Source organism: Plasmodium cynomolgi, chromosome 13 (genome assembly GCF_000321355.1).
Source record: "Plasmodium cynomolgi strain B DNA, chromosome 13, whole genome shotgun sequence".
Taxonomy (NCBI): Eukaryota; Apicomplexa; class Aconoidasida; order Haemosporida; family Plasmodiidae; genus Plasmodium; species Plasmodium cynomolgi.
This window is the reverse complement of record NC_020406.1, coordinates 1,819,459-1,836,807: the sequence shown is the minus strand read 5'-3', so window position 1 is coordinate 1,836,807 and position 17,349 is coordinate 1,819,459. Positions and strand designations below refer to the sequence as shown.

The window sequence follows — 17,349 nt, the reverse complement described above, 5'->3', positions numbered from 1 at the left end:
TTCCTTTCTCTCCTTGCTTTAAGTAGCAATACATATTATATATTCGTATGTGTGTGGGCCCATCCATCCATCTTTTGCATGAAGAAGTTTTATATGTAAGGAGAGAAGAGTATACATGTAGAGAGAAAATGACGAACGATAAGCGATAAATGATAAGTGCTTTTATTACCATATATATATGTATACACATTTGCAACACGTATGTATGCCCATGTACATACGTGCGCTCATGTTTATATGTATGCACCACGTCTGTACCATAATAATATCAAACAGAGAAAACAAAAAAACTCCCAAAAAACAATACAATGTTGTATATATATATAAATGTGTATACGCTGTTCTGCCAGTTAAATGTCACAACAGTTTGGAGGGATGCACGTGCAGCTCTGAGTTATAAGTCGGGGGCTATTCATCGCAATTTAAGAAGTGACCCTTTTTTCAGGGTGGAAACACCAGCCCAACGATGGAGAAACACCTTCCCGTCAACGTACTCTGTACGCTCGTGCCTTGCCTTTCTGTAATTTTTACGCATTCTCCCAATCTGCGCACTGGCGCACCACCATTACACTGTGTGTCCTACCAACGTTATATTGTTTACCTCGCCGGCGCCGCAAACGTCCTGACCATATTTTGAGCGTAAAAAAAAGCAAGGGCCTCTAGGGGCGCCAAGTTCATTTTCACTCCTCGTGCAAGCAACAGGAAGGCCTCCTTAGTTAGGCACCACAAATGTTGCGCATGCGAAGGGGACATTGGGGAAGTTATGAATAAAAACAATGACACTTGCTACTACGCAGGGATTAAAAAAAAAAATACCGTAAAAAATGGCTAAAAAAGGGGCATAAAAAACGGGGCATAGAAAAGGGTAACATCTATAACATCAGTACATAAAAAAAATAAATGCATGGTGAGCGAAAGTCACTATACGCGGGATGTGGAGCCCTAGCAGGGATGGGCTCTATATACATATATAAGTGTAGCACATACACATGCGCAATGGTCGTGCATGTGGCACACTTTGGCCAGGGGCCTCGTCGTAAACTGCCTTCGCGACGAGGAAACTAAGGGGAAAAAAAAAGAAATTACACAAGAATAGAAAGGTATACACCACTTTTTTTTTTCCTCCACCCTCTGTTAGTTGTCATAAAAGCTCTTCATCTTCCTCTTCCGCTTGTTCTTTTTAACCGACACATGTCCAATCGCACTGCTGGGGCTGGCGGCACTGGAAGGGGTCTTCTTCTTTTCGTCGTTGAGAAATTCCTTGATGTATTCCTTTTCCATTTGCTTCCTATAAGCTATGCACTGTTGCTTGACATTTTCAATTTCCTCGTAAGTCATATTTTTGGTAACCAGAAATCTTTTGGCTCTCCTCTTACCACCGCTAACTTTATACTGGGCTGTCCAGCTGCTTCTGCTTTTTTCAAAATAGACTCCAGAAACGCCGGTTGGTCCAAAAACCTCTCGCAGATTTTCCTGATCAACACTAGTAAACTTTTCTAGCTTCTTAACTCTTGACGATTTTATTTCATAATTTTGTGGAGACGACAACGATTTCGCAATTTTGTTTTTTTTTTCCGTCTGTTGATGATATTTTCCAAATTTATTTCTTCTCATATTTCTTAGCTCTCGATTCGTTGCTGATTTGTTGCTTAAGTCTTTCGTCCCAGTGTTATTGGCCCATATTTTATTTTTTCCTCTTCCCATGTATCTACTTTTAAGTTCCATTTTGGCCACACGTCCTCTTCGTCTTCCAGGGCCGGTAGTTATACCTACCCCTCCTCCACCAACACTCGTTGATCTTCTTCTAGTCCTTACAACGACTTTAGTTCTCCCTTCATCTTCCTCCTCTTCTTCCTCCTCTTCTTCTTCCTCTTCCTCTTCTTCTTCTTCTTCCTCTTCCTCATATGGTAACCCTCCGTCTGTGCCTCCACCTGCGCTTCCCAGTCCCTGTTGATGATTCATATAAATAATTTCATCTATAGTCCTGTTCATTTTTTCAATATCATTTTTTCTTAACATGTAATATTCTTCTGAAGTCATTTCTCCATTGAAACAAAATTTTAAATCATCATTAGGGTTCCCATTTTCATTTTGAAAAATATTAATGTTATTACAATTACAGAAAAAGTCACTTTCTTTCATAAAAACTTCCAATTTTTTATAATTTGAATTTTTGGGTTGATTTAAATGATTTTCAAAATTATCATATTGAATTCCTGAGCACACAGAACAGAAGCTCTTCAAATCTACTGAAGAAATTTCCACGTTGTAAAAATCTTCCTTCCCGCTTCCGTATGTGTTGCTCGTTTCGCTGTTGGGTGCATCGCTGTAGGTACCATCTACACATGATGCGCCTGTGGTGTATAAGTTGGCCAAGTCCCTCTCCGATTTGAACCTTCTGTTCAAATCGCCCCCTCTGCTCAGTGCTCCCCCGTGCTGCACCTGCTGCACCTGGTGCGCATGATGCGGCTCCTCTGCTGCTTCCGGCTCACCCCCCCCATTGTCCCCCTTGACTAAGTTGTAGTAGTAGCTCCCCTTGGGGTCGTTGGCGAGGAAGCTATTATTCACCCCCACGCCGACGCCACGCGCCCCCTCCCTGTACCGGCTGTTCTCCAAATAATCATACAGCTCGTTCAAATCCGTTATCAGTATGTTTAAATTGTTTAAAAAGATATTGTTACGGGAGCGCTCCTTGCTGCGCGGGCTTCCGTCCGCTCCTTTCGCAGCTCCATTTTCCACCCCCCTTGCGGCCACCCCTTCCCCATTGTTGCTATTTTTCCTCCCCTCGTAGGCAGACTCACTCTCGGTGTTCTGCTCATCGCTATCGCAACTATCCTCGTTAGAGTCGCTCTCCCTCGCGCTGACACTATCACTGTCGCTACCGCTACTTCCAGCACCCCTACGCAGCAGCATGCCACTTTTCCTAATGTTTACACTCCCCAGGAACTTAGCAATAACCTCCGCAGTGCACCCCGAAGTGCTTCTGCCTCCCTTGTACCATTGCGAAGAGGGAGTATGATTGGGTACCCTGTTTGGTTCCACCACAGGGGGGGAAGTTTTCTTGTTTTTGCTTTCGTTCGACTGGGGCGTCTTCATGTTGGCGTGCTTACTGGGGGGATTCCCTTCAGGTTGTTTCTGTGCATTGGAAGGGTTCTTCCCCTCTGTTGCAGTTTCATCCCTCCTCCATTCGAACTTCCCACCCGTATAATGGTGCGTGCTCCCCGCCGTGGATACACTCCTTGCTTTTTCATCGACTTGCCCGTAGCTTCTTCCTAAGCGGTCTCCATATCTGCCGCTTCTACCACGACTGTAGTTTTTGTCGCTCATCTCCGCACTTTGGTCTACAGTAGTGACAGCTCTCCTGAGTTTGTGTGGCCAAGGTGTATTCCCCGCGTCATATTCCTTCTTTCTTATAGGTGGTCTCCCTCTTCCATGCTTCGCCATCCAACTGAAGGCTTTTCTGGAGGTACGTCCCCTCCGAGGATGCATTCCTTTACCATGTTGACGAATCACCACGTTGGTTTTGTTCCCCCCAGGTTGTCGCAACTCGTCTCTCATGTCACAAAATGTTTCCACAAATTCATTTATAAACTTCTCCGTGCCATTCTTTTTGAAATTATCTCCAGGGGAATAATTCACGTCTTTGTATTTCTCAACAAAGGAAGAAATTTTATTTTTGTTAATGTAAAAGGAGTTCCATTTTTTGGTGATATTAATCATGGTGGGAGAGTGAGTACTAATAAAAAGCTGCAGTTTTTTTTTTTTTTTTGGCGGTTGCTCCTTATTAAAAAAGTGAAAATAATTTTGACTTGCATTCATTTTGTTAGCATATAAATGCTTGCACGGGTCATATAGAAAATTTAGAAATTGGGCCTCTTCTTCATTTTTGTTGTTTTCGCTACTCAGGTTGTATATGCTGCTTCTGTTCCTCTGTGGGGGGGTTTCTATTTCTCGGCTCCACTCCTCCGCTTGGTTTTCCCACGTGGTTGGGCCGAACGGGTTGGCGTGATGTCCGTTTGTGTCTCCGTTGGGGGACGGGCTTCTCCCCCGACCGGTCTCCAGCAGGGTTGGCATCTGTTGTGGAGGCTGTAGTGAAGACTGCCTTGGGGATTGCCTTGGGGACTGCACTGGAGACTGGCGTGGTGAACGAATTGGAGACTGGCGTGGAGATCGCATTAGAGACTGGCGTGGAGACGGCATTGGTGACAGGCGTGGAGACGGCATTGGTGACTTGCGTGGAGACGGCATTGGTGACTGGCGTGGAGACGGCATTGGTGACTGGCGTGGGGACTGCACTGGTGACTGGCGTGGGGACTGCACTGGCGATTGGCGTGGGGACTGCACTGGCGATTGGCGTGGGGACTGCACTGGCGACTGGCGTGGGGATTGCATTGGTGACTGGCGTGGTGACTGCCTTGGCGACTTCTGTGACAATTGCTCCCACTGCTGCCGTTGCTCAGCGCCACCACAAGGAGTAGGCACCTCCCGTCCGAGACCCCCGCAGCTGTAAGGAGTACCAGAGCCACCGGAAGACTCGCCTAAAAAGGTATCCTTCCGGTTTATTATGTGCGTAAAGTCGTAAAGCATAATATTTTCCCCCTTGTTGGTAAAGGTTGAAAAAATCTTTATGCTCACTAAATTGAAATATATGTAACAAGAAAATATAAACTTCTTCAACAGAAAAAAATACATGTAGATGTCTTCCTTACCGCACAAAATTTTATATAAATGATAATTAAAATTTGACATAGGTCCATCATTTGTGCAAATATAGATAGAGCACCACTTTTTTTTTTCTGTATATAGAAGTTGATATATGGTCAAACAATTCTCCTTAATCATTTTGATGTCAGAGTTATACGGATTTGATGTGTAAATGAAGAATCGACATGAATTGGACAGTTTTTCTTCGTAATTTTTAGTGTTAGCCTTTCCTCGGTAATAATCCATTAGTACCCTTTCTACATGAACTGAATTGGCTGTTAATGCAGAGTCATGGATGCCCCTGTGTGCATTTATTTTCTTTCGCATTATATTTTCTGGTGTGCGATAATTATATATTTTGCTTTCACTTTTATCGCCCCAGTCTTCCTCTGCGCTGTAATTTTCCTTCCGGAGTTCCTTCAGGGCTGTCGGCGTCGCTATCGTCGTCGCTATCGCCTTCTCCGCCTTCTTATCCTCAGCAGCGTCGTTACGTAAGTGGGCTTCCCTCGAGTAGAGGTAGCTCGTGTTGTTATACGCGTCGATGCTGAGCGTGCTGGCGGGATTTCCAGCGCCGATGGAGTTGCCCGCGCTGAAGCTGCTCCACATGTCGGGACCACCACACATGTTCGTGCCGTTGTACAAGCTCGCATTTTTGAACACGTTGAGACCCATGTCTGCATCTGTGCTGAGGTTCACATCTGCATTTAAGCTGTGATCGATGGAATTTCCCTTGTTCTTCTCAATAAATATATTTGCCCCTTTATGGGTCTCTTCAAACACGGCGGCATTTAAGTTGGAACTTCGCTCCCGCCGGTTGCTGCCACTGGTGCAGTAACTCGGGTCATCCGCTTTGACTTCACAGGGGGGAGTCGCAGTGGTGCTACTGGAACTAACCCCACCGGTACTCACATTAAGAGTAAACTTCTCCTCGCCCTCGTGGTAATGCTGGTCATTGTGTGTAACATCTTCCTCGTTGGCGTCCGCACAATTGTTACCATCGAACATATAATCCGTTTTCGTGTTTTTTTCTACACTGCTTCCAATATCTGTCGCGTGGTTGTGCGTGCTCCCCATTTCTTCTTCATCACCGCCTTCCTCTGCACAGTATTCTTCAGAAACACCTCCCCCCTCACCGCCAATTCCTTCACCGCCTATTCCTTCACCGCCTACCACTTCACCGCCTACCACTTCACCGCCTCCCCCTTCTCCATCTCCCTCTTCTCCTTCCCCTTCGTCTTCCTCCTCTGCCTCCCTTACGTTATTCTCCTCCTCGTATTTCTTGTTAACGCTTTTGAAAGCTCCAAAACACAGGCTTCTTAGATTACTTGCTACGTTCACCATTTTGAGCATTCACCGTCTCATCTTTCGATTTCGTTTCGCTCTGTTTTGCTGTGTTTTGCTCCAACTGGTGGCCTTCGCGCGGGAATGGCCGAGTGGGTGCAGCGTGGTTGTTCAGATGTATACGCTTATTTGGCACACGTATGAACGGATGTACACCGCGCATGTACGCAAGGTTATGCGCTACTCAAATACACGTCGGTACTTAAGCATGTAACATATACATATACGCATACATGCTACGGACTGGAAGGACTTGGCCCCGCCGCTGCAACCACGAATGGTAGCTTCAGCCTCTGTGCTTCCTCTCCCTTTTGTTTTTTTACAACGCGAAAAAGGGTTCTAAAAAAATGGGTTCCACAAAAAATGGTTCCAGATAAATTAATTCCAGATAAACTGGTTCTAGAAAAATGGGTTCTAGAAAAATGGGTTCTGGAAAAATGGGTTCTAGAAAAATGGGTTCTGGAAAAATGGGTTCTAGAAAAATGGGTTCTAGAAAAATGGGTTCTGGAAAAATGGGTTCTAGAAAAATGGGTTCTAGAAAAATGGGTTCCAGAAAAATTTGTTCTAAAAATTCGGATTCTAAAAATTCATGTTCTAGAAAATCAGATTCTAGAAAGTCAGATTCTAGAATGTGGGGTTCCACCAATTTAATTGATTTTCTTTAATTGTTGGAGTTCACTCCGCAGTCAGAATTGAACTGCTCATAATGTTATACTACGTAACACTACTCTGTTTACTGTTATTACTGTTATTTTTTTTTTTATTTCTTTGTTATCATTAATATTTCTATTATTCATATTTTTTTTATTAATATTACTGCTCAATTTTTGGTGTTTTTTTTTTTTTCATCTTGGTTCTAACTTACCCAACTCACGGCTCGGAAACTGCTTAACGGAAATTTTTTTTTTGCGGGCAATACAGGGTTACCTACATCGGTATTTATCTGTACATGTATATACTACTTATATATGTATGTACATATATGCGACGCCCTCGTTTTCTTATTTTGCGCATCGGCACGGATACACAATTCTCACTACCTTCGCACCTCTTTCTCTGTTGCCGAGACTGGATATGGCACTACCCTCTTGAGGTATATAAACGTACGGTGATACATCTAGCACTTATAACACGCCCACTACGCATGTAAAGATGCCCTAGTATAGTACGTGTTACGCATATGTCAATAATATAATGCGCACTTCAGCATGGCACAGGTAGGCATATCTCCTCCTCGCACATGTTTTGCGCTTGAACACCTTATGTGGTGTTTTCCCACTGGCAATCTTCGCTTCGAATTTTTTTACAGAACATATGTATGCATACCTACGTTTTAGTAATAAAGCTGAACACGTTGGCATGACCGCTACGTCCCTTATGTGGGGTAGAAATCTCCGCCAAGTTGTATAGATAAAATACGGCTACTGCTTTATTAGCCCACGCATCTAGGAGAGCATAAAGCAAAACTTGTTTCGTTTAGTTGCCAGTAAATGGCGCCCACTGGAGACATTCACGTACGCACAAATATAAAAATATTTACATGTATTCTTATATATCTAATTTTTTACTATTATCTTTTTTTTTTTTTTTTTCCAACCTTTTTGTTCTTTCCTACATTCTGTTTTTTTTTTTTTTTTTTAATTAGTTGTTCGTTCACGATAGTGAAACGGTACCTACGCACTTAGGTCAAACAAAGTGGGCAACGGGTAAAGCGTTTAATCTACACAATGAGCGAATTTATGCATACGGAGAGGCATGTTTACGTGGCGAAATATAAAAATGTGGGTATTAATAGATGTTGGCTAAAATAGATGTACGTTTGGGTGCACCATAGGGTGGGGGGGCAATCTGTAGAGTCTTTTTTAAGTTACAGAAATTGCTCCTGTTTTTAGATGCACGTGGAGGGGGGGGGTACCATATATGCGTATCTATTGGCAGGGAAAAACTTAAAAAAAAGGTACTCAAAAAAGTACTCAAAAAAGGCCTCAAAAAGGACTCAAAAAAGGTATCAAAAAAGGAATCAAAGAAGGCCACAAAAAAGGCTGCTAAAATTGCTGCCAATTTGTGCAGGCAAATTGCACGCGGAAAATAAGAAAAGGGCGAAAGGGTGACATGAATCGATGAACGTAGTTAACTTACCATACTGCGTGATGCACGCATACTCTGTATGTGTTCTACGTTGGAATAGCAGCTGGACCAGTTGCTGTGGCCGCTCGGTTGCAATTCGAAGCGACAACTGTGCTTGCCGCAGAAAGAGCAGTTCTCTACGGGGGCATAAATAATTGTACACGAAAAAACAACAGAATAAGTTTTCAAACGGTTTGCACAGTACATCCAATGTGGCATACGCCACAATTGGGTTCATTCAAGGATGGGCAGATGCAGTTCGGTTACCACGAATCTGCTGCCACAGTTCCTTCATCACCCTTTTTCGTAAATACAATTTTGTTACTCTCTTCTTTTTTTATTTGTAAAAAGTGCATACATCACTGTATCACACAGAGGGGTGGAAAAGGATGACACTTTTTATGTGCTCATGGAAAAAAAAAAAAAGCAACACATATGTGTATCCTTGCTATCACAGAATGTGTATAGATGTGGGCACTTACGCATCTTTTATAATCAGCAGCGTGAGCGTACGTTTCATTCGTTTGAATGGTGTAACGAGGTAGGGTTGCACGGGAGTACGTATGTACGAACGGGTGCGCACTCTCCCGCCCATGCACCACATATACACATACGTGTGAGTCACACAAGTTAATTTATGCCTCCTCACTCGTGCTCCTTAGTATGTAACTCCCCCGTAAAGTACATATGCTCATGAATCGGAGACTCCAGTTGTTAATTGTGAGTCTTGCAGCACGTGCATACATATATACATGCATACATAAATATTACAATCAATTTGGTTAAAAAAAAAAAAGAAAATCACGTAAACTATAATTCAACTCGCTCGGTGTATAAATCAATTTGTGCAGATGCAACAATTTATGTAATAACAAAATGGCTTGAATTCTTATGTACACTCTTTTAACTTACTTAAAATGGTAGAGTAGATGTAAAAAAAAAAAAAAAAATTTGATGCAGGTGTGAATCGTTAGGTGCTACATGATGGAAGAACTACCTACTAGTTAGGTGAAGATTTCAGAAGAAGGCAGGTGTAAGCAAACTTCACTCGGGTAGTTTCTCTTTTTTTGCATTCGTTTAGTTGGTGCGAAAGTGACACCACCTGTGTGGGAATATCCACCTATGTATTATGCACCTACGCCTATACGTACCAGTAGATGCGAAGTTTCGCAGATGCAGAAAATTGCAATCGCTAACGTCGGAAGAGTGTACGTGCTGACGCATTTGCCTATGCACCCACCTAGGCAAACATATGGATAGCATACTTACTCAGCTGCACAGGGTATCCCTTCTGTCGTACAGGAGAGTAATTATCTATTTCCACCCCCTCAATTTCTACACATGAAAATTACAAAACTGAAAAAATTACCCTTCAAGTACTTTTTAAAAGGTGCTCATAAAACGAACCCAAAACAAAACGGGGGGTAGAGTGGTAGAACACACGATGCATATAAAGCACAGCGGGGTGAAAAAAAAAAAAAAAAAGAGTTAACATACAAATTTAAAAAAAAATAAAAAAGAAAGCATTAATTGTCCCCATTCAGTAGTCACAAAAGTGCGACTTTTTGCTTGCACATTCTTGGCAAATATACATATGAACAATTAACCACTGTGCAGCAGATTGACACATACGTGCCTACTTGCCCGTAGGTTAACACTCCGTGGAATTGCGATAGCAGAAGGGACACGTTGATCCCAGATGCACACTTCGAATGCGGTTAAATGGGGACATACGTAGCACAATTCTCAACTTTGCGTGTGCACGTGTACTAGTGCCATAACAGATTGTTGCAAAAAGGAAAAAAAAGAAAAAAAATATACATATATATATATGTATAGCACATAAATGTGTGCATTTGTGCATACATCCGTTAACCCATATGTGGTGCTCCTTTTACGTTACTGTGCGTTTTTTTTTTCTATGAATACACACATACTTATTTGCGGGTACAGTGCAATCTATAACGCCGCGGAGAGCCGCATGTTCGCAATAAACGGAAATTTCGCTTCTGTACATATGTATAGATACGTACACATGGCACGGATTGTGGGAATTTTTGCCTTAAAATGTGAAAGGCGGTTTTGGTGATTAACCCAAGGAATATCTTTCGTATGCACCAAAAAAAAAAGGTACACCAAAAGGGAGGAAAAAAAAAAAAAAAAAAGCCATAAAAGGCATATACTAATTATTCGCTCATATATATACGTATAATGGGGTAAAAAAAAAAAAAAATCTCCTCACGACAGCACTTTTGAAATAACTGCTAAACGCATTTTCATTACAACTCGCGGAAAAGGGAGTTGTATTTTCTTGAGCCAACAATTTGGATAGGTCTCTCCTTGCGTTCACTTAAGAGTCCTGTTTGAGGCGGTCCCGACGGTAGCGAAAACAAACGAAGGAGTTCTCACATGTATAAATCAGCAGAGAATGGCTACTATATGTGCACTTGACATACCGTGTATATACACTCAAGGCTCATCGCACTTGTGGGTTCATGCATTTGCAGATAGGGGCATCAATTCACACAGGTTAATTATTTTACCTTACACTCGGCACGTGTATATGTACCTTTTATAGGTGCTTTAGATATGTACGCGTTGCGCACGTGTGGGGGGTAGTTCCTCCGGTTTGCAGAGGATTTCTTCACAATGTACGTGAAGGGGCACTCCCCAAAAACAGACGCACAAAATGTCGAGAGGCACAAAACGTCGAAAACGAATTGCCGCTGCGTAACTTAACAATCGTAATGATTTTCATACCTGGGTATGTCACACGACTCGGCAGTGCTTACGTTCGAGTTGCAAAAATGGAAAGACTACAAACGGGATTGGGGAGTTTTACCCTCCCTCTTCGTTTATTTATTTCTATGCACAGAAATGCTAAGGAAGCCGTATTCACCACTCTGCCCACTGCTCCCAACACACTGTGTAATTGTTACTGTTCTCACGACTGATCAATCCTATTTGGTGTAAAGAGAAGGTGGACACAGGTGAACTTCCGGCGAGTGCGTTCCACGCGAGAAAGGGCCTACCCGTAAATCAGGGGGTGGTACCAGAACGCACGACGAAAGGGATCAAAGCATCCAAAACAGTGCAAGTGGAAAGGAAAATAAAAGAAGAAATGGGGGCACACATAAACAAACGCCCACCATAAAGGTAAAAGGGAAGCGGAGACACAGTTAAGGAGCGTCCCCTTATGAACATAAAATCGGCGCCCCCAATCGACAAAGGGACGCAATTCTCTCTAATGAAGAATGGAAGCACTCCCACGTGTAGTGTTAGGAGTGTGCCTGAAAAGGCATGCCACGGTGAACTACCACTTGGGGGGAAATTCCACGGTGGTAGGTACCAGTCGTGTAAAGGCCCAAAGAGGCATACAGACAGATGAGCAAATGTGCAAATATGCAGCTGTGCAGATGAGCAAACGTACAAATATGCTGCTGTGCAGATGAGCAAACGCACAAATATGCAGCTGTGCAGATGAGCAGTCCCTTCGACTGACCTTTGTCACTGATGCATTTCCACAGGCACATGTGCCACGTGTGTATTTTTACGTGGACTCCTATGCTCAGTTGGGAGCATGCACACTGGGTGTGTATTTACGCATGGGTATCTACATTAACAGATATGCTTCCGTCATTCGAATAATAATTTCTACTATCATGCGCAGTAGAAAATGGTAAGAAAAAAAAGAAAAAAAAAGCAAAGAAAAGAAAAGTAAAGAAAAGAAAAGTAAAGAAAAGAAAAAAAAAATAGCGTTAAAAGAAGGCAAAAATATGGGTTCAGGAAAAGGAATAAATGACACCCCAACACACACAACGGGCGCTCTCCTTTTCTCATCAATATTTTGAAAGCAGCTCGAAAAAGAAAATCTCTTAAGAAAGTAGAAACATGCTACTGCACGGCGAATAAATTTCGGCGAGTCGAACTATAATGGAATGGCATGGTAATTAAAGACTGGCGATGCATATGCAGGCTTTACACATGCATCCCCCGGGACGGAGCCAAGAGGCACAGCGGCACAAATGGTAGTTAGCGTGCCGTATGTATCTTCCTAATTATTTTGCAGAGTGCGTATTGGTAATGCACTGTAGCAGTACGCTGTGGCAATATACAGTGGCAGTGAGTGCCTGTGTGCACGTGCATTCGCGCACATGCCGCACAGACACCGACGCAAAAGAAAAAAAAATCCGCTGACAATCACCAATTATCATGTTAGCCAAAGGTAATATGGCTAAAACCGAAGGAATGTTCACCTGGGGTGTGTGCAAAAAGGGAGAAATGCCTAGGTAGGAGCTGCGCTTTTGTTTTTAAAAGGCACAGAACACACCGCTCCGTGTGCGTATTTGTATTTTTTTTATTTTACAAAGGAGATTCGCTACATTCACATTCTTGTGCACCCCCATTCGAGCCGCTACACATTAACCATCACTACACCCTTTCGGTATAAACATCTGGCCACTCCGCGTGTGCCTCGTCTATTCTCCAAGAAAATGTGACCAGTATGCACATGTACACACGGGTGCGGGTATGCACGTCTAGCGAACCCACGTAAAGGTATTCATACCAAGGTCGACGAGCGATAGGTAATTTTTTTTTTTTTTTTTTATTTCGTTAGTTATATTCGCTTGGTAGGTGCAGGTTACCCATTCGATGTGACAAGAAGAGGTACTTTGCCAAATGGCACTCACATGTAGCTAAAAAGTGCCGCCTAAACCGACACGCAATTCTACTCAGAAGCGGTTTTATAATACCCACTGGAGGGGGGAAGTAAACAAAACAGTAAAACATATTTTCCTTTATGATGCGAAAGGAGTGTGTATCTACCTTTTTTCGTATGTAGAAAGGGTTTTGCCTCTTTTTTTTGTGCCCCCTTATTTTATGCGATGCTGACATTAGCGGCGTTTTCCCCGTGAGGTGCCCGGAACTCTGCGGAAGTTGAATTCAATTGGCGAAAAAAAAAACGCATAATAAAGGGGACGAAAAATAATGTAAAAATTGCCAAAGCGCGAAAATTTTAAACGTGCAAATATTTTTCAACAGAGATAACGATGTCTTTACGATTGTTTAATGTAAGGGTAATCGTCCGAACAGGTTTTCTTTTTCTTTTAATTTTTTCTTTTAGCACTTTTCTTATCCTTTTTGTCGTGTCCCCACTTCGATGCAACAATTAGAAACGGGTCCCTTTTGGTGAAGCACTTCGCTCGTGCACACCCCTCATATCATTTGCCTACATCCCGCTGTTGCCACCGTTTTCTTTTCTTATTGATGATGTCCCACTGCGCGACAAATATTGGTTTGCGCAATTTTCAAACGATAATTTAAGAAGGGGGCAAATATGGCCCTCCTACTAACGCAAAGTAGGCACTCACCTTTGCATGTACCTTTGCTTGTTCCTTTGCATGTAATTATTTTGAACCCTCCTAACGAAACAACAGCAAATTGCTCCTTCGCAAAGACGTGTGGCCAAAGACCTTGCTGGTGCCAAGGCTCCTATTTACCTTAATATAATTCAAAATTATACATAACTTCTTGCAGTGCGCGAAGAAAGGGGAACTCCAACACAAACTAAATCCCTCCCTTCGTAACACAAAAATTGGAGATGCAAAATTGATGGCTGTTTTGAAAAGGTATAGAGGTCCCCACCCGCTTGGTTCCCCACAAGAGTACACGCAAACTGATGCTCTTCTTCTTTTTTAATAATCATCGCCTTTCCCGTCTGTTCTTCCGTCCGTTCCGTTTTCTTCTTTTTTTAGCGTTGCGCTCATGAAAATGGGACGTTTTCGCAAAGTAGGTTCCTCCCCCCCAGCAGTCGTCCCCCCCTTAGGCCATTTCTGGAAAGCCATTTTTCAAAAAGGAAAAAAAAAAAGGATCTCCAAGAAAATGAAGTGATGAAACAGTCTTTTACTAATCCGATTTGTCCACACAGTCATTTTGTTAGTCCTCCTATTTGTTAACCCCTCGTATTTGACAAAATTTCATTCGGTGCGGTACCCTGGGGGGGGAGTCCTATTTTGGAGGCATTTTATGGGGCCCCCTTTCCTTTGTCTGTTTTAGCCATTCATGTTTTTGATGCATAAAAAGGGGGGAAGAAGAAAGGCGATTTTTTTAACATTTCTTGGCGTGAAATGTTGCCCCCTACTTGGCAAAAAAATTGCAAAAAGTTGCAAAAAGTTGCAAAAAAATACCTCAAAATTGATCCAAATTGCTGCAGTATTTCCCCCCAAACGTGCATGTGCCCACGAGCGTGCCGAATTAAATAACCGACTTATTCGCACAAACAGAACCTTCCTTTTCCTCTCTATTCCGAAGCCCCCTTAAGTACATGGAGGATAAATGCCTCTTACCATGTTCTCGTTCATGGTGTGTAGACCTGAAGAAGAAATCAGGCAAAAGTGGCATCCCCTTTATTTTCTAAGTGTGCAAAAATGTGTCACGCGCGAATGGCGGCACTTGAGAATAAAAAAAAAATGAAAAGTGAAAAAAGTGAGAAGCAAAAAAAGAAGTGGAGAAAGAGTTGCTTTCTTCCTTTTCGTGGTTTCCAATTAGTTGTCCCATTTGCAGCTTGCCCATTTGTCTATTGTGTTCATCCTCTTACCGCTTCGTATGTCTACTCGCTCAATTGACTTTTATTTCTTTTTCCTTTTTGAAGTGGGTTGCTTTTTATAACTTATACACCAGCATGACGCAAATGCAACTTGTGCTGAAGAATTATTCTCATTATGAGCCACCAAAACTTGCCCTTAATTTGCCCTTAATTTGCCCATAATTTTTCCTTAATTTGCCCTTAATTTGCCCATAATTTGCCCATAATTTGCCCTTAATTTGCCCTTAAATTTTTTTTTTTTTCGCCATTCCATTTTGTCCCTCCGTTCGGCTCGTCAAATATGCTTGCAAAAGTGGAAAAAAAAAGGACGGAAAAAAATTACAATTTTTTAAGGCCCATAAAAGCTCACTTCCCTTTTGTTGAATTTTTTGCTTCGCTTTGCGCGTGTTGTGTATGTTTCCGCTATACATTCGTACCGCATTGTCTTATCGCTACACCACCGCGTCGTCTCATCGCTACACCACCGCGTCGTCTCATCGCTACACCACCGCGTCGTCTCATTACTACACCACCGCGTCGTCCCATTGCTACACCACTGCATCGTCTCATTGCTACACCACCGCATCTCCCTTTTTAATTTTCTCTGGACTATGCATCCGCTGGTGCACCTCCACGAACGTGTGCACACCCATTCACCCCCACAGGACAACTTTTTCAGAAAAAAGGGCCGCACAGAAAATTTACCCATTCAGCATTTTCCTCTCTCTCTATGCTGCGGAAAGGAAATTCATGGATACGACAGAAGTGACAACCTTTATCCCCCCCGAAAATTTCGCACCCTTGGGAAGGCTAAAAAACGGGGGGGGAATTAAAGGAGTGAGAAATGTGGGTAGTTTGGAGAGTTTGTCCCACCCGGGAAATGCGAAGAGTTGGACATATATGAATGGCCTGGGGAGTGCGAGTGCGTGCAATTTGGGAAGTTTTATCCATCTGAGGGATTTAGACGATTCTGAATTGGAAACCCAAGAAAAACTAAAACAAGCGGAGGCGAAAAAGTTTGCCCTAAAATACGAAGAAAACAGAGAAGGTAAAATTTGAAAAAAAAAAAATTCACAAGTTGGCTCTTCCTTTTTTTTTTTTCTACGCAGTGATTGTCCTGCGGTGAACGAACAGCGTGCGTCATTTCCCCTTTTCATATACTTCGTCGCTCAGGCGTCCAGTTTATTTTTTCCGCAATTTTTTTTTTTTCTCCAATTTGTCCGCTTCCCCCTTTGTAGACATCCTGCGAAGAATCACCCACAGCCTGAGGGACAACTACTCCAACGACCCGAGTGGCGGCCTCCAAAGTTACTTGTCTCAGAAGAGGCACCAAGTTGACTCCCCCATAACCACCGACAACTCCAATGTAGAACTTATAAAGAATATGAGCTCAACGCACGGGTAGGTGTCTGAGTGAACCACGGAAATTGGACACATGTGCCTATACATGTACATGCTCTGATGCATCTAACTGAATGGATACACCACTTGGAATTCTCTGCCCTTTCTTCCTCACGCCAGCCTTTTGAAGATATTCCTCATAACCTTCTTCGCCTCCCTGGTGTTTTTTGCCTTCGTAGTTTTAATAAAATATGTGTACAGCAAATTCAAAAAGCACATGGAAAATCGGCTGGTGAGTGGAAACAAAGAGGTTCCACTGATTGGCCCCACGTGGATACATATGAGTCCGCCTTTATACATATGCGCGTTTATGTGCATCTACGCACCCCTTCTAGCTTGTTTCTATTTTCTCCCCCCCCCTCTTTGCATCCCCACTTCGCAGCACAAGTACAGTAATGGAGTGGAAGCGCTAAACTACCTCCCCTAGCGTGTTATCAGAGCTAAACATAATTTTTTTCAGTCTCCTTGAAGATTTACACACTATAATCGGCACATGTGTAGCTCCTTTAAACAGACAACTCGTAAATTTTTACTGAAAAAAAAATGCATCGCTACATTTGAATGACATTTTTAAGCGTTCCCTCGGGGAGGGGGTCCTCTCGAGGTATTTGAAACGGTTACGTGTACATATGCGCATGTGCCCATTTTTGCGTTTTACTTTTTCCTTTTTTTTGAAAAAAACTTACAACATGCAAACCTTCTCCGCATGGGGATAACTTTTTTTTAATTTTCTTAAACGTAAATATTAGGAACAGCGCCCCTTCGCCCACTCGTCCCCATTTTTTTTTTTTTTCTTCCAAAGGGGTTTCCTCCGTAGTGGCGCGAAACAGATTGGGAAAAAAAAAAAAAAAACATCCAAACATCTCACAATTCTTCCGTTGAAAAAATTAAAAAAAAAAGTTTCCGTTTGGACACAGAAAAAAAGGAATTAGTAAGACAGACGGGATAAGTCAGACTGGTTGGGGAGAAGCACAAGAAAAGAAAGGCTGCTCCAAGTGTGGGCCTCTGCAATGGGCATGACCACGAAAAGATAGCGGAGGCGTGGTAACCATTTGAATGGCGCCTCGATGGTAGGCGGCACAAGACACACAGGAAATTCATTAGGGAGGTAGGCCCCTGGCTAGTAAAACGCCTTACGATTGTACAACTGGGGGGTCGCGCAAAAAAAAAAAAAAAAAAACAAAAAGACA

At 42.8% G+C, this 17,349-nt stretch overlaps 2 protein-coding genes across 2 annotated transcripts; one reads left to right on the top strand and one right to left on the bottom strand.

Moving 5' to 3' along the window:
• Window positions 1-1,134: 1,134 nt before the first annotated feature.
• On the bottom strand, window positions 1,135-6,045 carry PCYB_134850 (transcription factor with AP2 domain(s); the record flags this gene model as incomplete). The annotated part of the gene is made up of 2 exons (XM_004224510.1): window positions 1,135-4,074; window positions 4,483-6,045. The coding sequence occupies 2 exons, from the start codon at window positions 6,043-6,045 to the stop codon at window positions 1,135-1,137; spliced, it is 4,503 nt and encodes a 1,500-aa protein (XP_004224558.1).
• A 9,613-nt stretch (window positions 6,046-15,658) lies between these two features.
• PCYB_134840 (hypothetical protein) lies at window positions 15,659-16,586 on the top strand (the record flags this gene model as incomplete). Its single annotated transcript, XM_004224509.1, has 4 exons — window positions 15,659-15,806; window positions 15,997-16,159; window positions 16,280-16,391; window positions 16,542-16,586. The coding sequence occupies 4 exons, from the start codon at window positions 15,659-15,661 to the stop codon at window positions 16,584-16,586; spliced, it is 468 nt and encodes a 155-aa protein (XP_004224557.1).
• Between the last annotated feature and the right edge of the window lie 763 nt (window positions 16,587-17,349).